General features: G+C 63.0%; 1 protein-coding gene across 1 annotated transcript in view; it reads right to left on the reverse strand.

The window, feature by feature from the left end:
- Positions 1–566: 566 nt before the first annotated feature.
- The window catches only part of MGAT5B (alpha-1,6-mannosylglycoprotein 6-beta-N-acetylglucosaminyltransferase B), a 37,099-nt gene continuing 10,006 nt past the window's right edge, over positions 567–27,659 (reverse strand). Inside the window, exons 4-18 of the mRNA XM_036341848.1 lie at positions 23,805–23,920; positions 23,056–23,129; positions 22,003–22,173; positions 21,159–21,323; positions 19,689–19,858; positions 11,289–11,420; positions 9,995–10,128; positions 6,429–6,559; positions 6,055–6,060; positions 5,605–5,760; positions 4,685–4,831; positions 4,424–4,540; positions 3,374–3,448; positions 2,661–2,917; positions 567–1,868 (exon numbers count right to left, since the gene is read on the reverse strand). Of these exons, the coding sequence (XP_036197741.1) occupies positions 1,670–1,868; positions 2,661–2,917; positions 3,374–3,448; positions 4,424–4,540; positions 4,685–4,831; positions 5,605–5,760; positions 6,055–6,060; positions 6,429–6,559; positions 9,995–10,128; positions 11,289–11,420; positions 19,689–19,858; positions 21,159–21,323; positions 22,003–22,173; positions 23,056–23,129; positions 23,805–23,920 (2,050 nt within the window). The 3' untranslated portion in view covers positions 567–1,669. The remainder of the gene's footprint in view (positions 1,869–2,660; positions 2,918–3,373; positions 3,449–4,423; positions 4,541–4,684; positions 4,832–5,604; positions 5,761–6,054; positions 6,061–6,428; positions 6,560–9,994; positions 10,129–11,288; positions 11,421–19,688; positions 19,859–21,158; positions 21,324–22,002; positions 22,174–23,055; positions 23,130–23,804; positions 23,921–27,659) is intronic.

Below are 27,659 nucleotides of genomic sequence, written 5' to 3' on the forward strand. Positions count from 1 at the left end.
CCTGGGGTCAGAGGTGCTGCCAGGCGCTGCCCCTAGAGGCCCTGGCGCCATGCTTTTCAGAACCTCTGATGCCCGGGCCCACGCGGACGCTGGCTGGATGGGTCAGGGCAGCGGGTGGGGGTGGCCGAGGCTCCCAGGTGTTTGCCATGGCTGTTCCCTCACCTGTAAGGGGGAGGGGGAGGCGCCTGCGGTTTGCAGGGGTGGGGGGGGGGGGAGTTGCTGAAGTGAGGCGGCCACTTGGGTTTCGGGAGGAAGGGCTGGAGGACCCCTCCCGCCACCTTCTGGCTTGTATCTGGGCGCGGGTCAGACTCCTCTCTCTCCTGCTACCAGCCTGCTTCTGCCCCCTCCGCCCCTGCACCCCACTCACTTCATTAAGAGTCTAAGACAGGAGGCAGGGCCCTCCTCTGGACAGCCTGCCGCAAAGCCCCAGCCTTGATGATGTGGAGCAGGGACGGGGGGGGGGGGGGGGGGGGGGGGGGGGCTCCCGCTGGGCGTTCCCAGCCCCTCGCTCCGCCAGCCCCTCACGTCCCAGAAAAGATGAGAAACAGCAGGCTCCTCCTCTGCACCTCACATCCCAATAAAATATTTATTATTTCAAGAAATAAATCTTTAAAAAAGAGAGAGAAGAGAGTCTCTATTGCTTTCCCCCGAAGGTCAGGTCCTTGGTGACTGGAGTGTCTGCGGCTGCAGGGCGGCCGGGCTGGGAGAGGGTCCGGACGGGAGGCACCTGCGGCAGCCGAGGCCGCTCCTCCCGACTCTCAGGGCCCGGGCCACCTCCATGGCCGGTGGCGGGGCAGCCCAGGAGGGCGGCCGGGTGGCCCAGGGAGGGAGGGGGTTATACACAGGATGGGGTGGCAGTGTTTCTGGGGGCCTGGGCGGGGCAGGCATGCTGCACAGGGTGTACAGGTGATCCGAGATGGCTGGAAGCTGGAGGGACACGGACACAGCACTGATGGGTGGGGGCCTGGGCAGCCAGGGCCTGGGCCAGGGGTGTGATGGGCAGAAGCTCCGTCTGAGCCTGTGCCTGCAGTGGATGCTGGGAAGGGGCCAGCACCGTGCTCAGAGGCTGGGGGGGTAGGGAACAGGCCGGGGCCGGAATGGCAGTCATGCCAGGGTGGCTCAGGAGAAGCCCCAATGAAGAGAACAGAACAAGCAGGAGGGGGACGCTGTTCCACCCGCCCGAGGGGTCCCTGCGCCTCCAACGGTGGCCCGTGCAGCAGGGACAGGTGTGGGAGAGGGGAGGGGCAAGGACTGGGTCCCTCCCCCTGGCCTCCCCAGTCCCCTGCCCCTTCTGGCCACACCCCAAACTCCTCCACAGGGACAAGGCCTACGCCCCTCCCGGGACCCCTGCTCCCGACCTTGTGCAGCGAGAGGCTCCGTCCTGGGCCCAGGACCCTCTCTCCACCTGTTAGGTCTGGCCTTGCACTCAGCGAGGGGCTCCTGCCCCTGCTCCTGGCCGGGGACCCTCTGGCAGCCCCACAGCCGGTTGGCCTCGCTGCCGCCATGAGCCCCTGGATGAGGAGGAGGGGCCGCCCCCCCCTGAGGCCTGGCACTCGCCTGCTCTGCCCACTCCAGGCCGAGGGAGGAAGCCCAGCTTGGGGGGGGGGGGGCGGTGTCGCTGGAGCTCAGAATCTGCTGGTGCTTCTCGGCGCAGGGGGCTGCGGCGCCCTCACAGGCAGTCCCGGCACAGGGCCACCTGGCCCTTGCGGAAGTCCCGGCAGGGGCAGAGCCGTTGGTACTTGGCGCTGGCGCCCGCGCAGCTGAAGAGCAGCGGCTCCTTCTGCAGGAGGCACTCCTGGCCGGGCTGGGCGAAGGCCGGGTACAGGTGGTTCATCTCCCACTCGGTGCTGTCGCAGGGCACCTGCAGCCTGGCAGACACCAGGGCGGCAGCACTCAGCGGGCAGGAGCAGAACGCCCAGCGGGTCCTGCCCACCTCCCCACCCCGGCTGGCCCAGCCCAAACTGGGGAAGAATTTTCTAGGAGGAGCCAGGACAGACCTTGGCCCTCGGCTCCTTCTCCCACCTGCTCGGAGAGAGGAGGGGAGGGGCCAGGAGGGTGGGCCTGGCTGATCCATCAGGGAGAGCCTGGGGAAGATGCTGGGGGGGGGGGGGCGGGGACTGGACAGGGAGCTTCCATCAGTGCCTTGGGGCTGAGGCTCTGCCGGGAGTGTGGGGCTTTGATGGACACCTGCCTGGAAAGTCCCTTGGGATCCTCCCTGACTCACTGAAGGTGTCCCCTTCACCCACTGCTGCCAGCTGGGCTGGATGGGGGTTCTGGGAGTGAGCCTGGCTGGGCTGGATGGGGGTTCTGGGAGTGAGCCTGGCTGGGCTGGATGGGGGTTCTGGGAGTGAGCCTGGCTGGGAGAGGGGGGTTCTGGGAGTGAGCCTGGCTGGGCTGGATGGGGGGTTCTGGGAGTGAGCCTGACTGGGCTGGATGGGGGTTCTGGGAGTGAGCCTGGCTGGACTGGATGGGGGTTCTGGGAGTGAGCCTGGCTTGGAGGGGGAAGGGGTTCTGGGAGTGAGCCTGGCTGGGCTGGATGGGGGTTCTGGGAGTGAGCCTGACTGGGCTGGATGGGGGTTCTGGGAGTGAGCCTGGCTGGGAGAGGGGGGTTCTGGGAGTGAGCCTGGCTGGGTGGAAGAAGGGGCTGGTGGCTCACTCACTTCTGGAAGGCGTCCTGGCTGTTGAGGAAGGGGAAGAAGGAGGGCTCGCAGACCAGCCCACGGTCCAGGCAGGCGTCTGTGCAGGCCCTGCCCGCGGCAGCCAGCCAGGCCCGGAGGGAGTGCGCTGGGGGCCAGGCCCCGGGGGCCAGGCTGGAGTTCCGGGCCCATTCGAGGTGGGTGGCATTGGGGGCCAGGACCAAGGGGCTCTTCGGGACTCCAGCCCCTGCTGGGGCGGGGCCTGGGGCTGCACAGAAGTCCTGCCAGGAGAGAGCAGTGTGAGAGGCAGCAGGCCACGGCGGCCACGGGAGCCACGGGCTGACACGTGGGTACTGGCAAACCCATCATCATGCTCGCATCACCATCAGGGCTAGCTAATGCCGGTGGCCTTCCGGGCGTCATTTCATTTACCCTCGCAGCAGCCCCACCGGGTGGGTACTGATCTGTCTCTAGGGAGGGTGGGAGGGAGGCCCCGGAGGTCAGGGAACCCACCTGGGGCCTCAGGCCTGGCCTCTGACAGTAATACTGACCCCACCCCTCGGCCCCCCACCCCCACCGGCTGTGCCGGGAAGGAAGGAGACAGATGGACGGACTGGGGAAGGACAGGGAGTTAAATGGACGCAGCACCCTGGATGGGTGGCCTCCTCAGGCAGTGCTGGCCGGCGCCCTCCTCTGGTGGGAAGGGGCGTCGGGGGGAGAGAGCAGAGGCCCCCTACCTGGTGCTGGATGTAGGCGTGGATTCGCTCCAGCATCCCCTCACAGGTGTACTCATAGGGCAGGTAAGGGTCTACCTGTGGGACAGACAGGCAGACAGGGGGCAGGAGACCTGGTGCCAGGGCCCGGCCATGCTCAGCACTGGGAGCGGAGACCTGGCCCCTCTGCTCGGACTCCCTGCTCCTCAGGGCACCCCCCGGGGCTCCCCGGGGCTCAGGACCTAGGAGACCCAGGCCAGGCCCTCCCTCCCACGCTGGTCCCAGCCTCACTGAGCTTCCTCCTTCCAGTCATGCCAACGCTCCATCCGGTCACGGGCCCTGACGCCTCTTCCCACGGCCAACCCAGCCCGTCCACCTCCTCTCAGGCGACACCGCCTCCAGGAAGCCACCCGAGCGCCACCCGACCCGGGACAGGCCCAGGCCCACTGTCCTTCATGACCCCCAGACCCCCAGCGCCTGGGTCCTCGTTTCTTTTCTTTCCTTTTTGGTTTGTTACTCCTCACCCACGGCTGTTTTTCCATTGATTTTTAGAGAAGGGATCCCCCCACATGCTCTGCCTGCTCCCGGCAAACCCGGGCCACGTGGTGATGCAAAGGCCCCGCCAGCCAAGTCCCACCGGCCGCGGACCTCCCGCCAGAGGCGGCAACAGCCGGGGAGGGTCACCCATGGGGTGTAATTACAGGCGTGGCCGGTGCTGGTCCTGCTGGGAATATCGGCTGCAACAGTGAGAGGAGAGGCAGCAGGAGGCAGGCGCCCACAGGGCTTCCCGTCCCCTCACCTTGAATGGCCTCATCTGGACGGACAGGTGCCAACGGGCAAACCCACTGAGGCCGAGAGGTGACTGAAGGGCCCCCCCCCGGAGTGGGGGCCAGCGGGCTGGGGCCTCAGGTCTCCCTCACCCGTGCTCCTCACCCTCACACACGCCGGTGAGGGGGGCTCCGCGGTCACAGCCGCCGACCCCGGCCTGGGAGTCGGAATTCACCAGGAGGGCATCGCTTCCCAATGACAGCGAAGACGGCACGAGCTGGCGGTGCCGATGGGCCTGAGGCTCACCTGGGTCCTCATGATGGCCTTGAGGGCGGCCTCGAACTCCTCCGAGTTGTTGTAGTCCACGGTCCACACGTGGGGCCTGCCGATGAAGCTCTCGGCGTACGGGTGCTGCGAGAACACCTGGCGGGCAGGGGCAGCGGGTGTGCGGTGCCAGCGCCCCGCCCACCGGTCCCAGCGCCCCTTTGCTCCTCGGTCTCCCTCTTCCAGGCCCTGCAGGCTCCCCATCTCAGACCCTCAGATGGGGGCCTGGGTCCCCCCACTCACCTCCCTGGAGGTGGGCTTGCCTCGGAAGAACTCATGGTTGAGGGAGCTGTGGGGCGGGCTGAAGCGGGACTGCAGGAAGACACAGCCGTTGGCAATGGCCTCCAGGGGAGCGGGGCCCTCGTAGGGGAAGCCGAACCCGATGAAGAGCTGAAGAGCGAGGTGGTGCGGCCGTCAGGGAAGGTCAGGACCACACGCGGCCCCGGGAAGCAGGGGCGAGGTCGGGGTTGGGATGTTCGCTCACTCACAGGAGGCAATGGGGGTGGGGACGGGGGGGGGGGGGGGGGGGAAGAGAGCTCAGCCCAGCAGGTGTGGCTCAGGGGCTGAGCATCGAAGGTCACGGTTCCATTCCTGGTCAGGGCACGTGCCCAGGTTACGGGCCTGATCCCATGTGGAGCGTGCAGGAGGCAGCCGATCCATGATTCTCTCTCATCATTGATGCTTCTCTCTCTCTCTCCCTCTCCCTTCCTCTCTGAATTAAAAAAAAGGACAGCCCAGCCCAGCTGGGTGCCGCCCCCCTCCCCAGGCCTCGGTTTCCCCATCTGTGAAGCGAGGAGGCAGGTGAGGCGGTATCGGTGGCTCCGCTGCTCTGACAGCTGCTTCTGCAGGGAGGGGAAACGGCCCCGAGTCTAGGAGGCGTCAGACCCCACCTCAGCTGCCCCCAAAGGACCGTGACCATTCACCCCGCGAACATGAACCCCGCACTCACTCCTGCCAGGAGCGCGCCCGGGCTGAGTCCCGCAGGCGCCGGAGGATGACTGAACCGACGGGGCTGCCCCGCGAGGCTGTCCAGGCTGCTCGCTGCACAAAGGCGCCCTTCCCCCAACAACACGTGTGCCCCCCGTGAGCACAGAGCCAGCCGGCCGTCCACGCTGGGGGCCCCGCGGGGTGGCCGGCACCCCCGTGCCCGCGGCCGGGCTCACCTTCGCCTTGCGCAGCAGCTGCTGGAACTCGGGCTGCGGCAAGAGGCCGTGGTTCTTGACGAAGGCGGGGACCTCGGGGGGCCGCTGGCTCTCGTAGAACACGGTGCCGTGGACCTCCATGTGCTCACTCAGGATGCTCAGGACCTTCTCCTTCCCCTGGGGGACGAGGGGGAGGTGGGGGCCCCGCCCTGCCCCCGGGAGGCGGGGCAGCAGGAGGGAGAACCCTGGTCTGGCAACGGGAGGTGTGGGCCAGCCTTAGGTCGGCGGCCGCTCACCAGCTGTGCGGCCCTGGCACAGCCCCTCTCCTCTCTGCCCTCAACCCTCTGAGTCACTGTTCGCTGAACCTCATCCCAACCACCACCGTGTGGGGGTCATTCCACAAAACAACCACGTGATACGCAGGAGGAGGAGGGGCGGGAGGAGGAGGGAGCACGCGGCGTACAGTCCTACCTGGAGCTGCCTCATGGCCAGGGGGGCAGAGAAAAGAGGAGAGAGAGCAGGTCAGTGACGGGCGAGCAGGCAGCCTCCCCACCGGCAGCGCTTCTCCGGGACCCCGCCCTGAAAGTGGGGTGCCAATCCCTGGACCTCTCCCACCTTCTCCAAAGCCTCCCGTCCCACAGAACCCCCGAGTCTCGCCTAAGCCCCCTTCGCCATCCCAGGGAGAGGGGAGGGTGAAGTCACAGACCTTGGTCTGAGTTTGGGGCAGAGCAGGGATGGGGAGGGGGGCAAGGGGCCAGCCCCAGCCAGGCTGTCCCCACGGGGCCGTCTGGGGCAGGTGGGAGCGGGTCCGGGGGGGCCGCTCCGGGCAGGCGGGCGGGGCGCACCTTCCAGATGCTGGCCTCCTTGCCGTACACCACGGCCATGTTGCTGGCCTTGCCGGCCTTGATGAGCTGCTTCTCCGTCTCGTTCAGCTCCTCGGACACGAAGCCCATGAAGGAGTTGTCGGGGGTGTGAGCTGCAGCCAGAGCGCGGCCAGGAGGGCGTCACCCGACGGCCAGGGACACGCCAGGGTCTCCCAGGGCCGCCCACTTGGCAGGGATGGGAGGGGCTGGGGGTGGAAGGTCTTGTGGGGAGAGGGGGGAGGTCACCCATCCGCTGTCCCTCTGCCTGGGGTGCCCGCCTCCCCTTTCTGGGGTGAGGAATCCTACTCAGCCTTCAGGGCCGCACTCCCAGGAGCCTTTGTGGGACCCTCCCTTCGAGGCCCGCCCACTGGTCAGGTCTGTTAGAGCGAGGAGCGTGCTCTGACTTCCTTGTCCCCAAGCCCAGAGCCCCGAGCCCAGAGCCCAGAGCCCAGGGCCGGCGACACGCTGAGCTCCCACCGCAATTCCTCGCCGCTGGAGCTCGTCCCTGACTGTGTCTGCGGCCAGGGGTGGCCATGTAGGCACAGCGCCATCGTCCGCAAGGGCACGGCCCCTCCCTCCCGCACAGGGAGCTTGAGTGGAACAGCTACGGAGCCCGTGAAATCCACGCTGCCCTCCAGGGCGAGGCTGTGGCCTCCCCACAACCCTGACGCCAAACACCCCATGTTGTAGGTTCAGATGCATGTTGGCACATGCTGGCCTTTCATCAAACGTGTAGACTGAATGTCGTGTTTCTAACCTCACCCCCGGCCCCACAAAAAGCCGTAATCAGTATCTGGTGCATCTGAGAGGAGGGGATGGTTTGCTGTCGAAGGGCCCAGAAAGCCCACGGAACCTGGGCTGACGCTCCGACCACTGTCCGGTGAGGCGCTTGCTGGTTACAGGACAACACAGCTGTCCCGGGAGCGTCAGCCGCTAGAAGGTGGGGTCTGGAGTCGTTTCTGTGATGTCTCATGAGGCTCTGCCCAATCAGGGAGAGGTCCCAGGAGGGTGGACCAGACCCTCCCCGGCCCCATTGGCCTGCCCAGCCCCCTCCTCTCTCCCTCCCCTCTGGCTCCAGCCGGGGCTGCCACCCAGGCCTCTCCCTGATCCACTCCTCCCTATTCTCTGAGCTGAAGACTCAATCCCTCATTCCGCCCCCTCCCCCAGGAGGGGCAGGTTTAGGACCCACTGGGCATGGGACAGGAAGTACTGCAACCAATGAAAATAACAGGGAGCTGTGGGGCGGGCAGGGGTGAGGCCAGGGCAAGGGGCCGGCGGGGCAGGGGGGGGGGGGGCGGGCAGCCAGTCTCCCAGCTGGCTCAGGGGGAACTGACCGGCCTGATGGGGAAGGAGGGCGGCTTGTGATTTGCTTCCCGCACTTGGTATGTCATTAAAGCCGCACGCCTCTCTGGTTTTTGTTTTTTTCTCTCTTTAATGTATTCAACCAATTAACATTTTCTGAGGACCTCAAGGGCTTTAGGGAAATAAAGATAAATTAGCCAGTGGCCCCCTTTTTAGTGATTCATAATCTATCAGCGGAAGTAAATGCATTTGCAAATAACTCTCATATAATTCAATATAGGCTTTAACCGAATTAGGTGTATTTAAGAGTTCTAAAAACATTCTGCCTGGAATAGGAGACCGGGGGATCACTGAAAGTGATGGCAAAGAGGAAACATTTGACTTGGGGTTTTGGAGGATGAGTAGGAGTTTGCCAGGTCTGGACCCCCACATCCAGAGGGCTCCACCCCAGGACAAGTGCTTACTTTATCCATGTAGGTTATGACAGGAGCCTCTTAACCCATCTCCTGCTTCCCTCTCGTTTGCCACTGCTCCTTTGGTCATCAGAAGTCGGCCAGAATAATAATGTGCCTCAAAAAACCTTTTCTCGCCCGGCCGGTGTGGCTCAGTGGTTGAGCACCGACCTATGAATCAGGAGGTCATGGTTCAATTCTGGTCAGGGCATGTGCCAGGGTTGTGGGCTCCATCCCCAGTGGGGGGTTGGGGGCGGTGTGCAGAAGGCAGCTGATCCATGATTCTCTCTCATCACTAATGCTCCTATCTCTCTCTCCCTCTCCCTTCCTTTAAAATTACTTAAATTTTTTTTTAATTAACAAAAACCAAAAACCTTTTCTCCAGGACATTTCCTAGCTCAAGAACCTGCAGTGAACCTGGAATTACAGGACCCAATGTGAACTAGGAACCTGTGCTCAAAGGCCCCTCCCCTCTGCCCCTGGCCTCCTGGCCTCTTACCGGCCTCATGGCTCACAGCCCAGGGCCCTCGGCTGTCACAATTGCTGTTCCCGCCACTTCCTTTCCCTCCAGCATCTGCTCCTCGGACCGCCCCACCCCCGTCACTCACTCTCCTGGGAGCCCCCGTGCCCAGGTGACCTGTGAGGACAGTCCCCCTCCTCTCGGGTGAGCCCTGCGATGGGCCTGGGGAGGCGTCTGTGTGCCCTCACCTGGCACGCCCTGCCTCTCCCGGCCTGTTTCCTCATCTGGGCCCCAAGGAACGTTCCCGCCTTCCAACCGCGTGGGATCCAATCAAGCCAAGACATAGGGACCCAGAAGCCACGCCTGCTCTGACAGCACAGCCTGGGACCCGGAGGGCACGCCCGGGAAGGCCCCCGGCACCCGGAAGAGACATGTGGACAGGAGAAATAAAGACCAGCTGCTTTCCTTCTGGCAAGTTCCTCGGGACCCTGCTCAGAACCCGCCTGCTCTTAACTGAGACCAGTCCTGGCGAGGGCGCTGCCGGGCTCTGACCCCGAGCCCCCACCGAGCCGCAAATCAGACGCGTGAGATGCTGCTCGAGGCAGGTACCCGCGCCCATTCCAGTGACAGCGACAGCCAGCAGCTCCCGGAAAGAAGGAAGCGCCCCTTCCAACAGCATGGGAGGGGCCACCCCCCCTTCCCCAGCCGGGCAGGCAGAGAGCTGCCCTGAACGGCCAGGAACAGGTTCATTCGCTCCCACGCGCTGCGGTGAAGAGGGCAGTCAGGGCGTCCATGCCTTAGTCTCACTAAAAACAGCTCAGCTCAGCTCAGCTCTCAGCGCCTTGGTTGCCTGACGCCCAGATCCGAGGGTTTCCACACACGGGGGCCCCGCCGCTACCCACAGCCTCGCTGCCCATTGTGCCCTGGGCGGAGCTCTTGCATTCCAGAACCTGCCAGTCCCTTCCACGTCCATTTCAGTCCGTTTCACTACATCCGTTCCCTCCGCTTAGGGCAGCCTGGCTGTCCCGCCCTTCGCCGCCCAGGCCGCCCGTGGCCTCGCTCTGGAAGGCCCCGGAGGGCAAGGCCAGGCTCTGCCGGTGTCAGAAAGGTCCCCACGGTTCCCCAAATCCGGGCTGCTCCCACCCCGCTCCGTCTCTGGCTCACACATTTGCTGGAAGGGGAGCAAGGCTCTCCTGGAGGAGGCCGAGGCCTGGCATGTGCCCCCGGCACCGGGGAAGGAGGAGAGCCCGCCTCCCAGATGCCACGGCAGGAACCACGAGGGCCCCATCTCCCCGCCCCCACCCCCCCAACCGCCCGGCGGCCGGGACACTCACGGAACATGGTCATGAACTGCTTGGGGTTGAGGTTCCAGTAGCCCCAGTTGGTCCGGTAGCCGTGCAGCGTGGCGTACTCCTCGTGGTTGTACGCAGGTTCCGTCCCGAAGGTGTCGATGACCCGGATCCGGCACCTGCCCGGGGGATGGGGAACCAGAATCAGCAACCTCAGGCTCTCCCTGGGCCGGGGTGCCCCAGCCGTGGGTGGTACCGTGTGAGAGCCTGGGCTCAGACACAGAGCTGTGTGACACGGGCAGGCACCCTAACCTCTCTGGCCGCTTCCCCATCTGTCAAGTGGGGCTAACAACAGCCCAGTGCTCTCAGGGCCGTTGGACCGCTAATTCAGATTGTCACCTGTTATGGCTGCCCCTACGGGGCCTACGAGGGGAGGACTGCCGGGGGTGGGGTCCCCCCACGGTCCCAGGGGTCCCCTGTACAATTTGCACTTTCCAGGGAGTTCGAGTCCACAGCCCTCTGCCCAGGAGCCTGCACCCCCAGGCTGTGCCTGGCCTATCCCAGCTGAGGTGCAGAGGGCGGCCCGGGACCAGCCGCTGCGGGCACGCCTTGGGGCAGGCAGCACCGCAGGTCCCCCCTCCAGTCTGGCCGCGTCAGGGGGCCCTCCCAGCTGAGCAGAGGCTCTGTCCCCACCTGAGGCTGTGCCCAGTGGCCGCAGCCCCCCTCCCTCCGGCCCCCCCGGGAGTGGGCACCTGGGACTCACAGGCCTCCTTCCCGGGACCCAGGGTGGGCCACGGACTGCTGAGGCCGGCACTCCTGCCGGAGAAGGTGAGGGGGGCGGAGGAGCGGGTGTGTGGAGGGCACATTCATAATAAAAGCAATAACGCTGCTTGTCGCTTTTTTCCCTAATGAAACCGTGAGGGACCGTCCATGAGCGGGGAGCAGGCGTCATGCCTAGCCGGCTCCTGCGCTAAATTAAACCCGAGCCCACTGTCTGCAAGACCGAGCATGGACTGGCCTTCCTGCGGGGGGGGGGGGGTGCTGAGAGCCCCCCACAGAGGGCCCAGCACAGGGCACTATCCCCATCCCCTCCCCTCCCCTCCCTGCACTTCCTCCCTGCCCCTCCCTCGGCCTGCCACGCAGCAGAGGGCCACTGGCCACGCGTGTGGTTCCTTGTCACTGGGGCAGCCGGGGGCGGGGGGCGGCGGGGGGGGGGGCAGGGCTCCTTGGAGAAGGGAGGGGGAGGGGAGGACAGAGACAGGGAGACCAGGCCCAGGCGCTCCCCAGGGCGTGGAGGGGGTGCCGTACAGGTCCCCACCCCGCCCCTCTCCCCCCTCACCGGTACTTCCTGAAGGACAGCCCCATGTGCTGCCTCATCTGCTGCAGGCCGTGGTAGTCGGTGTAGATGAGGTCGAAGGGCAGGGGCACGGTGAGCGGGCAGTTCCCGCGGCCCGGCGGCACCCCTAAGTTACTGAGAGAAGAGCCGGTCAGCGTCTGAGCCCCAGGGGACCCCCAGGCCGCAGAAACCCACCTTCCCAACCGGCCCTGTGTCTGCAGTACCTGAGCCCGCCCCCCCCCAGATCCCACAGCCCAGGACAGGTGCGGGCAGGGAGGGCAGGGAGGGCGCCGTAGGAGACGCACTGGCACAGGGAGGGGGCAGGGCGGCCTGCACGGCCTGCAGGTTCTTCACCCCAACGAGGGGCAGGTGGGCCCAGAGGAAGGGGTGCCTTTGCTAATTCCCACACGCGTGCTCCCTGCAGGCCTGTCCGCCAGAGCGGGCCTTCTCCGTCCCTAGGAGCCACCGTGCAGCCGCAGGGTTTGGAGCGGAAGCGCCCGAACCCCCCACCCGCCTGCCTCAAGTATAATTCTGCGCTGCTGGCTGGCACCTGGCCCCGGAGATGCCCGGCCCTGCCCGCAGGGCACCCAGCTGCCAGCTCGTTCACGTGAGAGTTTCCATCCGGGATGGAGCTGCCTCCGGGGCCGGAGCCTTGGGGTCATCTCACTGGAGCCCGAAGGACATGGGCAAAGCTGCCAGTGAAACTCCTGCCAGGACCCCCCTGCCCACCATGCAGGGCCCCTGCCCAGCCTGCTGTCGCCCCCACCCTGCAGGGTGACAGGCTGAGACCCTCACTCAGAGTCTGTGCTGAGCCCTGAGCCAGGGGAGCCCCCTCTCTCCTCCCCCCACAGCAGCTGCCCCCCCCCCCCCGCCAGTTCTGTGGTCCAGAAGCCGCGCTGGAAGGCGCATGAGAACCCCCGGAGCCCCTTTGGGGACCCGTGAGAAGCATTCCTGGGCCCGAGGGCCAGCGCGGACCTGCTGGCGGCCTTGACCGACCCCGAATGTCCCGTGTCCGCCTCCTCCCCCACGCGGTGCTCGGCGGATCCCCCGGACCTCTCCGGCTAAAAATCCTCAGGCTTATTTCTCCCTGGGCCTGTGGTCCGAGGCTGGAAATAACCTCTCCAGGCAGCGCTCCAATTCTGGGACAAACGAGTCATCGCCCTCCCTCCGCTGTGGGAAGGACCTCATGGAAAAGCCTTCTTACAAAGTGCGCCAGGATCGTCCGCTCCGGGTGCTCACACGCCGAGGCCGGATCCGTCTCATTTCGGGAGCCCAAGGCGGACCCTCTGCCCTGCCCAGGCCCCCTGAGCACCAGGGCACTGCCCGGCTCTCTCCCACGGCCGTGAGGACAGCAGGCCACTGCCTCTCCCCAAGCGGCCGCGGGGCTAACTGGGCATCCAAGGAGCTGCTTTGGGAAGGGGGTGGGATCACCAACGAGGCCCTGAAATGCTGCCTAGGTTTTTCCTATCCCTCGGCAATTTCACCGACACTTGAATTCCATTCTAAGTGCTGGGCCCATCACCCAGCCCCTCCACGTGGCACCTCTAATTCAACCTGGTCTGAGCCCAAATTCAAGGTCTTCCCCAGGCTTTCCTCTCCTCCCGCCCTCAGAGAACGGCCGCCCGGCGTCCGGCGGCTGCTTGGGGCTGGCTCGTGCGGCCTGGTGAGCCAGTCCCGGCCACATCTGAGTGGGTTCAAACCCCAGGCCTGGCCCCGGCTGGATCCTCAGAGAGTCTAGCCCAGCCGTGGGCAAACTACGGCCCGCGGGCCGGATCCGGCCCGTTTGAAATGAATAAAACTAAAAAAATAAAAGACCGTTCCCTTTTATGTAATGATGTTTACTTTGAATTTATATCAGTTCACACAAACACTCCATCCATGCTTTAGTTCCGGCCCTCCGGTCCAGTTTAAGAACCCATTGTGGCCCTTGAGTCAAAAAGTTTGCCCACCCCTGGTCTAGCCAGAGGCGGCTCGGTCAAGCCGGGCTGGGTGGGATGGGGTCCCTGCCTTCGTCATTCTCTGGGGACCCCTGCCGGGACTTCCCTTGGACAAAAATGGAGCAACCAAAAGGCAGGACGCCGATTTCCATTGGGGCCGCGAGCGTGACAGCCCAGTTTCCGCTCCGTCCCCCTTCCTTAGACATCCTCCTCTCCAGGCCCATCGTCTGCCAGTTAAGTCAGCTAATTTCCCACTCAACCCAATCTCACTCATGGGTGGAGGAAGAGCCTGGTAATTTTTCCTCGGGCCATGTCCTGTTAATGATGCTTGAAATTATGCAAATGAAATTGATGAGCACAGCCAATTCTGGGCAGGCGGGAAAGGGAAAGCTTCCTTTAAAATGCCTGCTGTGGCCTGGCCGGCGTGGCTCCGTGATTGAGCGTCAACCCATGAACCAGGAGGTCACAGTTCCATTCCCGGTCTGGGCACAGGCCCGGGTTGCGGCCTCGATCCCCAGTAGGGGGCATGCAGGAGGCAGCCCATCAATGATTCTCGTCATTGATGTTTCCAATTCATGAGGATAACTTGGGGTGCTGCCCAGGAGGGCTCTGGCTTCTCCCTCCTCCCCAGCGAGAGCGGGCGGCTCACGGGAGGGGCTGTCTGACATCATCTCTCTCGCCCCGGAAACCAGGTGCGGACTGTGCATACTGCCCCCAACATCACTGCGATGAGCCGGTTAATTAAAACACCAGCGCGCGGGGAGCGGAGAACGCGGCTCGTCCCGCTGCTCGGCAGCGGCCAGACATCTGCCGTGAACATCTGTGGATGAGCTGCAGCGAATGTCCCCGCAGCGTCTGTCCCCGCGTCCCCGCACAGGCCATCTCCCAGCCCAGGGAGAGGCCTCTGTCGCAGAAGCCGAGCCGCAACGCTCAGAATTCAGATGACCTCACATCCCGTTGACCTATTTTCAAATTAACTCGGTGCCGCTCGCATGGAACGGCTCCCCGAGGCCGGGAGGCAAGGCTGCGGGGAAGCCCCCCTCCTCCTGCAGAACCCGCGGCAACGCCACACGTGTAGCCCACGCTATCTCCGTCCCAAACCCCTTTCCGCTCAAACGGTCACCATCTTGCTATGGGATGCATTGTGCCCCCCCAATTCCATATGTTGGAGTCCTAACCCCCAGCACCCAGAATGTGACCTTATGTGGAGGCAGGTCTTTACAGAGGTCACCAAGTTGACATGCGGTCACCAGGGTGGGCCCTCATCCGCCGTGACCAGCATCCTTATAAGACACAGAAATCTGTCCAGCCAGCCCGGCTCAGTTGGTTGAGCGTCAACCCAGGCACCAGGAGGTCACCAGTTCGATTCCCGGGCAGGGCACATGCCTGGGTTGCGGCTCGATCCCCAATGTGGGGCGTGCAGGAGACAGCTGATAAATGTTTCTCTCTCATCAACGTTTCTACCTCTCTCTCCCTTTCCCTTCCTCTCTCTGAAGTCAATTTTTAAAAAAAAACATATTTGTTTTTAAAAAAGAGGAAATTTGGATAGAGACACAGGCACAGGGAGAAGGCCACGTGAGGATGAAGGCAGAGGTCTCGGCGATGCTTCTACAAACCAGTGAACGCCAAGGACCCCGAAGCAGGGGAGAGGCCTGAGGCAGTCCCCAGACCCCGCACAGCCCGGGAAGGACCCGCCCTGCCGACACCAGGGCGCTACACCCTCATCGGGACTTCCCCTCCAGACGGAGACAATAAATGCTGCTGTCGGGTCCTCCAGCAACTCAGCAAACCCTCCGCATCTGTACCGGAGTCCCCGCGGGAGGAAAGGGCTGGCCCTGTACCTGAGGGTGGTCCCGGCCAAGAATGAGCCTGAGGGGCTCACAGCCCCAGCCCACACCTGTCACAGGAAAAACGTACGACCAAGAAAGGGCGTGGCACAAAGCACAGGCTCCCACCTGATGCCCCCACCCCACGATCCGGGCCACCTCCCAGGGTGCCTCCTCGGCCTGCCCCCTCCGCCTGGCTCCACCCCTGTGGCCACGGGGATCGGGAATGCTTTCGGGTGCAAACGTGGGCGGGGAGGAATCTGCACTCTTTCTACACATCTTCTAGGACCTGAGCCCCCACGCCCGCCCTGGGGACAGAGGACAGCTCTTTGCATAAGCCATGGGACCAGTTCACGCCTGTCAGCGTCCCAACCCCACAGCTATCCCCCCACTGACCGGGTATGGGGGCGGGGGTGTGCTTAGAGGAGCCACAGCCTGGACTTCCCCATCTCAACCCTCACCGCTCATGAGGTCACCGGGTTCTTTGTAACTTGGTCCCCCCCAGACCCATGAAGTCAGAGGCACCAGGAGTGGGCCCCACCGCCGTGTTTTTCCGCGAGGCTCTGCTGCAGCCGGGCTGACTCCCCACGGAAACCGGCTCCGCCCCCAGCCCTGCTGTGACTCCTGCAGACATGACTGTCTAACGGCCTCTGGGGCCGTGGTTTTCTTTCTTTTTATTATTTGAGTTGTTTAAAAATGATATCTGATAACATATTCCAAAAACACCGTCCTGGGGCCATTTCCCGAGGGCGCTGAGCTGTTCACGCAACCCTGCCCTGTGTGAGCAAGGCGTGCGTTCGCACCTACACCCGTGAGGACCGGGCAGAGCCGCCCGGGCCAGCCCTGCGCCTGCCCGTCTCGCAGACTGCGCGTCGGAGGCGGGAGCACCTCTCCCTGCAGCCCCTGCTTCTGGGAATTTCCGACCCACAAAAGGCCGGCAGGAAGCAATGCGACGGTGGGAAGATACGGATCTTCTGTGGGGTGTGCATGTGGGGGTGCCTGTGGGGGCGCACACAGGCGCAGTGTGGTGCCTGTCATGCACAGGGGGTTGCATGTGTGTGGAGGTGTGCAGATGCATGTAGAAGTGTGCATGGGTGTGCCTGTGTGCACAAGCACAGGGTATGCACAGCATATACATACACACATGTGAGCACATACATGGGTGTGTGTGGGTGTGCACAGTGGTATGCATGTGCACATGTGTGCGCACGTGGGTGCACGTGTGTAGAGGAAGAAATGGCGGCAGGGGCGTATTTCAGATCGTGGGACTTTTCAGCAGGGCCTCGCTGTCAGGGGCTCCCCATCTTCACGCTCTGGCCCTGTGATGGGCGATGACAGCCTGGCCCATGGCTACCCACAGCTGCTGGCTGTGCCATCCATGGCTTCTTGGGCTGCCCACACACCGGTCCCTCTTCTCCCTCCTCCCCTCACGCTCGCCCCATCTGACTCCCTGCAGGAGCGTCGAGGGCAGGGAAATGCCTCCTCTCAGGCCGTTTCCAAGGGAGCTGGGCAGGCGTTAGCTGCCCTGCAGCGCTCGGCTCCAGAGGGAGGGGGTGGGCACAGCACTGAGCAGCACGGCGCGCTGGTGGGCGGCGAGTGGGCACACCCAGCTCTGAAGTGGCCTGCACGGTGTGAACAGCTTGGCATGGCAACAAAATGCCACCGGGGCAAGAGCCAGAGGGAGTGACGGGCTGGCTCCCTCTACCAGCTCCAGCCCTGGGGACAGCTCCCTGCCCCGTTCCTTCCAGCTCAGGTGCAGTTCGGCCAGACAGGGCGGAGGTGCTATTTCAAGGCGGCACCCTGTGCCCCAGAACCTGGGATGGTGCTCCCCAGCGCTGCCACACCGTGTAGCCCAGCCGCTGGTCAGTCACAGTCACCACCCTCACTTACATGTGCCTCCTGGCGCACACAGCCCCACCCTCTAACCACCAGTCTCCTGCCTCCCACTGCATCAGAGCGACCTGGAAAGGCAAGACCGGGGAAGGAGTGGGCGTCGCCAGCCCAGCTCACACCCTCCAGGGCTTACTGGCCTCCAGCCCCCAGACAGGCCCAGGAAGGAGCCCGGTTCCGGAAGAGAAACTGCGTCTCCCCAAGACCAGCGGGCAGAGGGGACCCCACTTCCACGACATGGCTCCATCCCACTGGCCAGTATTAGTCACCCCCTGAGCACAAACACCGGGCACCGGCCGGCCCAGAGATGGAGAACTCAATCGGAGAACTCAGCAGCGTGAGCAGCACAGTGAGAGCAGCACAGTGTGAGCAGCACAGTGAGAGCAGCACAGTGTGAGCAGCACAGTGAGAGCAGCACAGTGTGAGCAGCACAGTGAGAGCAGCACAGTGAGAGCAGCACAGTGTGAGCAGCACAGTGAGAGCAGCACAGTGTGAGCAGCACAGTGAGAGCAGCACAGTGAGAGCAGCACAGTGTGAGCAGCACAGTGAGAGCAGCACAGTGAGAGCAGCACAGTGTGAGCAGCACAGTGACAGCAGCACAGTGTGAGCAGCACAGTGAGAGCAGCACAGTGAGAGCAGCACAGTGAGAGCAGCACAGTGAGAGCAGCACAGTGAGAGCAGCACAGTGAGAGCAGCACAGTGAGAGCAGCACAGTGACAGCAGCACAGTGAGAGCAGCACAGTGACAGCAGCACAGTGAGAGCAGCACAGTGACAGCAGCACAGTGTGAGCAGCACAGTGAGAGCAGCACAGTGAGAGCAGCACAGTGAGAGCAGCACAGTGTGAGCAGCACAGTGAGAGCAGCACAGTGAGAGCAGCACAGTGACAGCAGCACAGTGTGAGCAGCACAGTGAGAGCAGCACAGTGTGAGCAGCACAGTGAGAGCAGCACAGTGAGAGCAGCACAGTGTGAGCAGCACAGTGAGAGCAGCACAGTGAGAGCAGCACAGTGACAGCAGCACAGTGACAGCAGCACAGTGAGAGCAGCACAGTGAGAGCAGCACAGTGAGAGCAGCACAGAGAGAGCAGCACAGTGTGAGCAGCACAGTGAGAGCAGCACAGCGAGAGCAGCACAGTGTGAGCAGCACAGTGTGAGCAGCACAGTGAGAGCAGCACAGTGAGAGCAGCACAGCGTGAGCAGCACAGCGAGAGCAGCACAGCGTGAGCAGCACAGCGAGAGCAGCACAGCGTGAGCAGCACAGCGAGAGCAGCACAGCGAGAGCAGCACAGTGTGAGCAGCACAGCGAGAGCAGCACAGTGTGAGCAGCACAGTGAGAGCAGCACAGTGAGAGCAACACAGTGTGAGCAGCACAGTGAGAGCAGCACAGTGTGAGCAGCACAGTGTGAGCAGCACAGTGAGAGCAGCACAGTGTGAGCAGCACAGTGTGAGCAGCACAGTGAGAGCAGCACAGTGAGAGCAGCACAGTGTGAGCAGCAGTGAGAGCAGCACAGTGAGAGCAGCACAGTGAGAGCAGCACAGTGTGAGCAGCAGAGAGCAGCACAGTGTGAGCAGCAGAGAGCAGCACAGTGTGAGCAGCAGAGAGCAGCACAGTGTGAGCAGCAGAGAGCAGCACAGTGTGAGCAGCACAGTGAGAGCAGCACAGTGTGAGCAGCACAGTGAGAGCAGCACAGTGTGAGCAGCACAGTGAGAGCAGCACAGTGTGAGCAGCACAGCGTGAGCAGCACAGTGTGAGCAGCACAGTGAGAGCAGCACAGTGAGAGCAGCACAGCGAGAGCAGCACAGCGAGAGCAGCACAGTGTGAGCAGCACAGTGACAGCAGCACAGTGACAGCAGCACAGTGACAGCAGCACAGTGTGAGCAGCACAGTGACAGCAGCACAGTGACAGCAGCACAGTGACAGCAGCACAGTGTGAGCAGCACAGTGACAGCAGCACAGTGACAGCAGCACAGTGTGAGCAGCACAGTGACAGCAGCACAGTGACAGCAGCACAGTGACAGCAGCACAGTGTGAGCAGCACAGTGAGAGCAGCACAGCGAGAGCAGCAAAGCGAGAGTAGCACAGCGTGAGCAGCACAGTGAGAGCAGCACAGTGAGAGCAGCACAGTGTGAGCAGCACAGTGAGAGCAGCACAGTGTGAGCAGCACAGTGAGAGCAGCACAGTAAGAGCAGCACAGTGAGAGCAGCACAGTGAGAGCAGCACAGTGTGAGCAGCACAGTGTGAGCAGCACAGTGAGAGCAGCACAATGTGAGCAGCACAGTGAGAGCAGCACAGTGTGAGCAGCACAGTGAGAGCAGCACAGTGTGAGCAGCACAGTGTGAGCAGCACAGCGAGAGCAGCACAGTGTGAGCAGCACAGTGAGAGCAGCACAGTGAGAGCAGCACAGTGAGAGCAGCACAGTGAGAGCAGCACAGTGAGAGCAGCACAGTGTGAGCAGCACAGTGAGAGCAGCACAGTGTGAGCAGCACAGTGTGAGCAGCACAGTGAGAGCAGCACAGTGAGAGCAGCACAGTGTGAGCAGCACAGTGACAGCAGCACAGTGTGAGCGCACAGTGAGAGCAGCACAGTGAGAGCAGCACAGTGAGAGCAGCACAGTGCGAGCAGCACAGTGTGAATACGCTTCCCTGGCGCATCCCAAACGTGGCCAGGGGCCCTGTCGGGAGGAGGAGGTGGGTGAGACTGAGCACGCGGAGCAGGGCTCCGGGGGACGGGCTCCCCTTCCGGGCACTCACCTCTGCAGCTCCTTCAGGGACACTGTGACCCGCAGGCCGTGGCCCAGGACGTAGAGAGCGGCCAGGATGTCCGCCCACTGCACCATCTCCCCCAGAGGCCCGCCCTTCAGCACCCTCGGGCTGAACACGTCCCCAGACTCCTCCGTCAGGAAGCCGATGTGGACGAGGATCTGCGGGGACACAGAGGGTCAGCACGGAGGAGAGACAGCCCTGCCACCCAGGGAGACCCAGCCAGCAGCAGACACCGTCTCCAAGCTGGGCCTGGGCACGTGGGGGAGCCAAGGGGCAGAGTGACCGTGCTGGGCACTGGGGCTACAGTGAACAAGACAGTCACATCCTGCCCTCACGGCGCTTACGTTCCAGATGGAAGAGGAGACAACAGTGAACACAGACAAGAGAGAATTTCATGAAATGATAGGGACTCTGAAAGAAACAGACAGGATGATGGGAGTCAGGTAAGTATTTATTGGATGGATGATGGATGGATGGATGATGGATGGTGGATGGATGGATGGATGGATGATGGATGGTGGATGGATGGATGGATGGATGGATGATGGATGGATGATGGATGGATGGATGGATGGATGGATGGGATGGATGGATGATGGATGGATGGATGATGTGGGGGGATGGATGGGATGGATAATGGATGGTGGATGGATGGAGGGATGATGGATGGTGGATGGATGGATAATGGATGGTGGATGGATGGATGGATGGATGATGGAGGTGGATGGATGGATGGATGGATAATGGATTGGATGGATGGATGGATGATGGATGGTGGATGGATGGATGGATGGATAATGGATGTTGGATGGATGGATGGATGGATGGGTGGATGATGGATGGTGGATGGATGGATGGATGGATGGATATGGATGGTGGATGGATGGAATGATGGATGGTGGATGGACTGGATGATGGATAATGGATGTGATGGATGGATGGAGATGGATGGTTGGATGATAGATGGATGGGTGATGGATGGATGGATGGATGGATGGATGGATAATGGATGGTGGATGGATGGATGGATGATGGATGGTGGATGGATGGATGCATGGATGATGGGTGATGGATGCATGGATGATGGATGGATGCATGATGGATGGATGGGTGATGGATGGATGGATGAACCAATGAACCCTCCCAAAACAGGCTATACCCTTCCCAACCTTCCAGACAAAGGCCACGACATTTCCGCCCAACAAGAACCAGATGTCTACAGAATGTAGGGCCTTTAAGGGGTAGGATCTTGACTTTCCCAAACCTGAAAAGGCCTCAGGCCACAATGTGCCTCTAACCTGCCTTTGCCTCCCCTCCCCTTTCCGGCTCAAATTCAAATAAATTCTATAAAACTCTTTCGAGGGCACACCCAGTATCCCCTTGGAGCCCTGGGGCCCTGTGCTCACTTCCTAAGCGTTCTGGGCTCAGCCCCCTGGACACGGACAGGGGGTCAGGTACCTGCTTCTGGTCCCTCTGGGCACCCCCCAGCTTCCGTGCCAGGCGCTGGGCAGCCAGTGCCCACTGGGCCGTGAGCCGCCGGGTCCGTTTCTTCATGAAGATCAGAGACTCCTTCCCGCTGCCCATCAGGCCCAGGAGGTGGGACAGGTCGCTCCGGAAAACCGCCTGGAGGGGAGGCCAGTCCTCGGCTCTCACTCTCAGCCCCGCAGCCGCGCCATCGCCACCCCCTGCTGCCCGGGGGACGGGGCTGGCACCTCCCGCAGGCTGGGCCTGCTCTGGCTTCTCCCGCACTTTCTTAGCGGCCCACTAGCCCCACAGTGGGGGCCCCTGCTCCCCCTCCCCAGTCACGCAGGCCTGTCTGGAGCCTCAGGAGCTGCTCGGCTGTCACAGTCCCCAGGGACCCAGGCGCTGCCAGGAGGCAGGAAGGGCAGTGGTCAGGGCAGGGCCCGAAGGCCAGGGAGGCCGTGCCGCCTTCCCGGGGAACCAGATAACCGTGCCTTGAACTAGCTCAACTCTCTGGACCTCCAATCCATCATCTGCTAAACTCATCACATCAGGGCCCCGGAAGGTTCAAGTACAGAGTACCTGGCACACAGGAGGCCCTCAAGGAGGGCAGCTACTGTTACTGTTATTCTAGTCCATTAAGGGGGAGCCTCTAGGGCCCCAGATTTGCGGCATCCCCAGAAGGTGGGTGGGCACTGTCAGGCTGGCTTCCTGTCTGGCAGGGCGAGCTGGGAGCTGCCCACCCACCGGGCAGGACGCCAGGGGCCAAGGGTGTCCGGCCTGGAGAGGCCAGATGACCCCGCCACAACGCCCTCATGAGCCCACCCACTCCCGGGCCTACCTGGGCCTTGGGGAGGGGCTTGGGGGCCGCCTGCGTGGCCGTCTGGTTCCTCCAGGGCAGCGGGGGGCAGAACCACTCGACCTCGCTGAGGTAGATGAGGAAGGAGCACTCGGTGCCGTCCACCCCGAAGAAGGCGTAGCAGGGGTCAGACGTCCAGCGGGCGCGCATCCACTGCGAAGAGGCCAGCCTGGGTCCGGGAGCCGGGCCGCCCGCACGCACCCTCGCGCGCCCCCTGCACACACGGCCCTGAGGATCCCAAGGTCCCCCGGGACGGGGACGGGCCTCTGGGGCCCACCCTACAGATGCACCGAAGGGCAGAGCAGGGAAGAGAAGCTGAACCAGGCCCCCAGGCCCCTGGCCCGGCCCGGGAACCTCAGGGAGGGCCAGGCCAGACGGCCACCCTCCAGGTCCAGAGAGAGACCCCGGGGAAACAAAGCCAGGCCGGACACGGCGGGAGGGGCGGCAGCTGGGCCTCGCTGCGTCCACTGGGCCAAGGTCAGAAGCAGCCCAAGGGCCGGGGCTGGGGCAGGACACCCACAGTGCTCCGCGGGGAGGGGTCCGGGGTGCCGCCCCACCCTCTCAGGGAGCCCAGAACCAGTGAGGAGCTGCTTTTACGGCCACGCGCTGCCCCATGGACAGACTTCCTGCAGCCGTCGGTCCCGGGAGGTGGGCCCCCGAGAGGGAGTCTCGGTGCAGCTGGTTAAACCCCGAGTGGTGAGGAGAGACCACGTCCCCTCCTCGTGTGAATTTGCTGGGAACCGGGCTGCTGGAGGAGCACCCGTATATTTAACAGCTCGTTTGCTGTAAAAAGGGATAGAACGTGGCTCAGCCTGGGACTGGGGGGTGGGCCAGGCCGATGGCCCTCACAGAGACGCAGTTACCCCGAGGTTGGCCCTGCCCGCCAGCGCCAGGGTCAGGGTGGGGGCCTGGGCAGGGAGGCCCTAGCTAGCGGACAGCCCTGCCAGCGAATCCCAGAGCTCGTCTGGGGGTGGCCCCCACGGAGGAGCCCCCTTCCTGGCCACCCCCACCCCCGGCCTCAGCCCCAGGCCTCACCTCCACCTTCCCCGAGCAGTCAGGAAACTTGGGGTCACTGGGCGCCTCACACTGGTCCCGCCGGCCTTCAGACACTGGGGAGAGAAGGTCATCTTGCTGAGGACCCGGGCCTGGGCCTGACCCCGAGGGGAGAGGCGTGAGGACCCGGGTCTGGGCCTGACCCCGAGGGGAGAGGCGTGAGGACCCGGGTCTGGGCCTGACCCCGAGGGGAGAGGCGTGAGGACCCGGGTCTGGGCGGGGAGGGGGGGCAGGAGCTGGCACAGCCTTCAGTCTGCGTTTTCTCACCTGAAGGCCACCCGCCAGGAGGCCCCCAGGCCTAGGCTGCCCCCTCCTTAGGGGGTTCAGACCCAGTGAGGAGCTGGCTATGGATCAGCCGCCTGGATGGGCAGACCTCATGCACCCAAATGTACCCCCACTTTTCTCAGGGGCAGAGGTGGGGCCTACAGCCCCCAATTGCTGTTCCCACATCGAGGGGAATGGAGGGGCCACCTGAGTCTCCAGGGACCTATCCTCAGCACCCTCATGGCAGGTCAGGGGGGTGGGACCCCATGTCGCCCTGCGGAGAACCTAGGGTGCCCTGCGGGAGAAGGCAGGGACACCGAGGCCATCCCGGCCAGGTACACTGGCTCCGGGGAAGGGGTGCCCTGGCCCATCCTTGCTGTGCAGGACCAGGCTGTAGGGCCCTGAGGGGAGGGGGAGGAGAGGGGAAGGGGGAGGGGAGGAGAGGAGAGGGGAAGGGCCGGGCTCACCCTTGCTGTGCAGGACCAGGCTGTGGCGCAGGATCTGGTCCACCTTCACGGCGATGTCGGAGACGTTCTGCGCGATGGCCTGGATCCGCTCCATGAGGCCGGCCCCCGGGGGCAGCCTGCGGGGAGAAGCCAGGGCTGAGCGGGAAGCCTGCCGGGGACCTGCCCGGGACTCCCGGCTCCCGGCTCAGTCAGCGAGCACAGGGCAAGGCTGCAGGCTGCCAGGCCGCCACCCCGCCATGCACGGAAAGGCAGTGACGGCAAAGCCGGGCCAGGACACGGAGGGGCCTCTGAGCACGCAGCGCGCAGACACTGCGTCACATGCCGAGCCCACCTGGCCAGGCGTGTCTGCACGGGTGTCAGAGGGCAGTGCCCGAGGCCCAAGCAGCCTGAGAAATTCCTTCAAAAACCAGGACGGCCCGGCCGCATGGCTCAGTGGTTGAGCGTCAACCTCTGAACCAGGAGGTCAAGGCTCGATTCCCGGTCAGGGCACAGGCCTGGGCTGCGGGCTCGATCCCCAGTGTGGGGCGTGCAGGAGGCAGCCGGTCCGAGACTCTCTCATCATGAAGTCTCTCTCCCTCTCCCTCTCCCTTCCCCTCCCTCTCCCCCTCCCCCTCCCTATCCCTCTCCCTCCCTCTCTCTCCTTCCCTCTCTCCCTCCTTCCCTCTCTCCCTCTCCCTCCCTCTCTCTGAAATCAATGAAAACATATTTTAAAACAAACTAGGACAGCAGCAGTCCAGGGGCCTCCTGGGGGCACCCCCCTCCCAGCGCCCGCTGCCCTGAGTCTTCCCGAAGCTCCTCCCGGAAGGACCGTCTCCCACGATAAATCCCCCAAAGCAGCCGGGGCCTTGCCCGCTGTTAACCCTCCAGATCATTGTCAGGTTCCAGGAACGAACACTTCCCAGGGTCTGAGATGTATTTCCTGCCACAAACATCACGGCCCTCCACCTACCACCAAGACTCGCGTGGCCTGATCTGGGAGAATTTACTCCCTCGTGCTGATGACGACTGTGCTGTGAGGAGGGCGCTGGCCAGCGCTCCCGCTGGGGGGGGGGGGGGGGCGGGGAACAACGACGGGGGGGGGGGGGGGGCGGGGAACAACGACAGCCCTCGCTCTGCCCGCCCGGCCTGGCCACCTCGGTGGTACAGGAGACCCCGGCCCCTCCCGGGAGCGGCCTGCCCGCTCTGAGCCCATTAACTCTGCTCCCTTTGATTCTCCCCTTGTCCTCTGGCTCTGCAGGCCCCGCAGTTAAGCTCCTGTTTATCCTTTACAAGAACTGGGTCTTTATTGCCCCACATAATGGAATTACCTACGTCCATGAAGGAGGATTTGTCCGCCTGGGTAAACCCCTCCCCTCCTCCTCTGGGCTGGAGACCTGCCCACTGGGGGAGGCTTCTCTCCCGGCTCCTGAAGGGGCGGGGAGGTGGGGGGCGGGGGGGGGGGGACTGGCGGGGGGGAGGCAGGGACGGCAGCGCTTGGAGACCCTGGACTGTGGCTGCATCACCCCCTCTCTGTCTTCACTCGGCCTCCTGTGTCCAAACTTCCCCTTCTGATAGGGACACCCGTCTCTGGGTCAGGGGTCAGGGCCCAGCCAGAGCCAGGACGTCCTGGTCTTAACTTAGTGACGTCTGCAAAGGCCGTATTGCCTTTATCTTTTCTCCCCTATACTTTTATTGATTTCAGAGAGAAGGGAGAGAGGGAGAGAAACACCAATGATGAGAGAGAATCATTGATTGGCATGCCCCCTCTGGGGATGGAACCCACAACCCGGGCATGTGCCCTGACTGGGAATTGAACTGTGACCTCCTGGTTCATAGGTCAACACTCAACCACTGAGCAACACCAGCCTATTTCCAAATCAGATCCCACCCCTAGGGACTGGGGCTTCGGACTTCAACATGACTTTCTGGAAGACACAATTCAACCCACAACCGTCTCCTGTGACTTACAAACAAGAGCGAGAAGAGAGTTAAAAGACAAATGCTTCTCTTGCCCAGGGCACATGCCCAGGTTGTGGGCTCGATCCTCAGTGTAGGGCGTGCAGGAGGCAGCCAATCAATGATTCCCTCTCATCATTGATGTTTCTCTCTCTCTCCCTCTTCCTTCCTCTCTGAAATCAATAAAAATATAAAAACAAAAAAAAATAAAAGAAATAAAGTGGTTTTTAATCCGTCACAAAAAGTGAGTTCAGGTTCCCCCTTCCACTCCCTCAGGATCTGCTCTCTGACCTGTGCCCCTCTCGTTGGAGAGAAATAACAGCTGGGGGATGGGTGCCCTTGACTGCCAAGCCCTTGATCAGTGACTCGCACGTTATCCGGGATGTACTGGAAAGAATGAGGTTCTCAGAGTCAGAGGTCCTGGATTCAAATCCTGGCTCCACCGGACAGCTGTGTGACCTTGGGCAAGTTACCTAACCTCTCTGAACTCAGGGGCCGGCTCCTATAAAACCTGAACAACCTCAACGACCTCGCAGGGCGGTGGTAAGGCTTAGCCCTCGGGCGGAATGTAAGATGCTCCGCAAGCAGCAGGCACTCAGTAGATGCTGCCTCGCCCGGCCTACAGCCGCCACCCCACCCCCGAGAGGCAGTGGCATAAATCCAGCCGCAGAGCCGAGCACGTTACTTTTTGGGGGGATTCAGCAGTTTTCCTTCGACAAGCGCCTCTGCATAAAGCACACCAGTGGCTCGGCTTTAAATAGTGCAGATGGCAGCTGTCTGATTTAACAAGTTCAGCCCGTTCGACACAGAACTCTCGGCGTGACTATTATTACACTGGCCTGAGCACGCGGGCAGCTTTCTATTTTCAAATACAGTAAGACTAGGCTCCGTCTCAGAGAAGCTTTTAAAAAAGAAAAAGAATAAAAGTCGATGCCGTGAGACCTGGGCCCTTCCCCTGCTGGAGCCCCGTCCTTCCTCTGGGAACGCAGGCCCTGGTAGGGCCCTCGCCCCCCTAAAGGTGCCCCCGTGGCCCAAATCAGACTGAGAGACGGGGCCCACACACAGCCGGGGCTGGGTGCGAGGGGGAGCGCCACGGCTGGCACCTGCTGAGGAGGCCACCCCGCCCTGCCCCACGGGGAGAGGGCTAGCAGGTGCCCCACCCCTCGCTGTGCCCGAACCCTTCCCATTGCCCTCCGTGGGGCACGGGAGAGAGCCCGCCCGAACCCCAGGAGCTCTGAGCTGGACGGGACCTCAGTACCTGCAGGCCCGCCGCCCCTTCTTTGAGGAGGGCACTGGCCCGAGAAGGCAGAAGCCAGCCCCACTGGGCCTGCCTTGCTCCGTCCACTGCAGCTGCACCACACACAGCTCTGTGTTCTCGGCGCCGAGGCCTGGCCTGCACACCTACCGAGCACCAGAAACCCCCCGCCAGGATCCCTTCTTACTTGGAAAGTAAAGAAAGCCAGGCCAGGCTCTGGCCAGCCCGCGAGGCAATCAGCGAGCCAGCCGGCCTTCCCTGGCCCCTGAGGAGCGGGCGCCCAGGATGCCTGGGGAAGGAGGGTTCATCTCCAGCTCCTCCCATGATGTGTGAGGGTTACATTCAATTAACGGGGGATCGATTTTTGCACAGCTGGCCACCGTGCTTGCTGGGAGTTATTTTATTATGAAACTGAGCGCTTTCCTTTAAAAACACGGAGAGTCCCGCACCAGGTGCCCACAGACACAGGGAACCCCTCCCTGCGTTTTCACTGCTCCCTTCTCGGCCCACCTTCACCCCCATCCAGAGCCCCTGGTGCTGTGGGGGCTCCGAACAGATGACCATGGGCCTGCCAGCCCCTCCCCCAGTGAGAACCCAGATGACTCCTCTGTCCGAACCAGGAAATATACATACACACATGCCTACATGTGCCAGGTAGATAGATG

Source organism: Myotis myotis, unplaced genomic scaffold, assembly GCF_014108235.1.
Source record: "Myotis myotis isolate mMyoMyo1 unplaced genomic scaffold, mMyoMyo1.p scaffold_m19_p_17, whole genome shotgun sequence".
Taxonomy (NCBI): Eukaryota; Metazoa; Chordata; class Mammalia; order Chiroptera; family Vespertilionidae; genus Myotis; species Myotis myotis.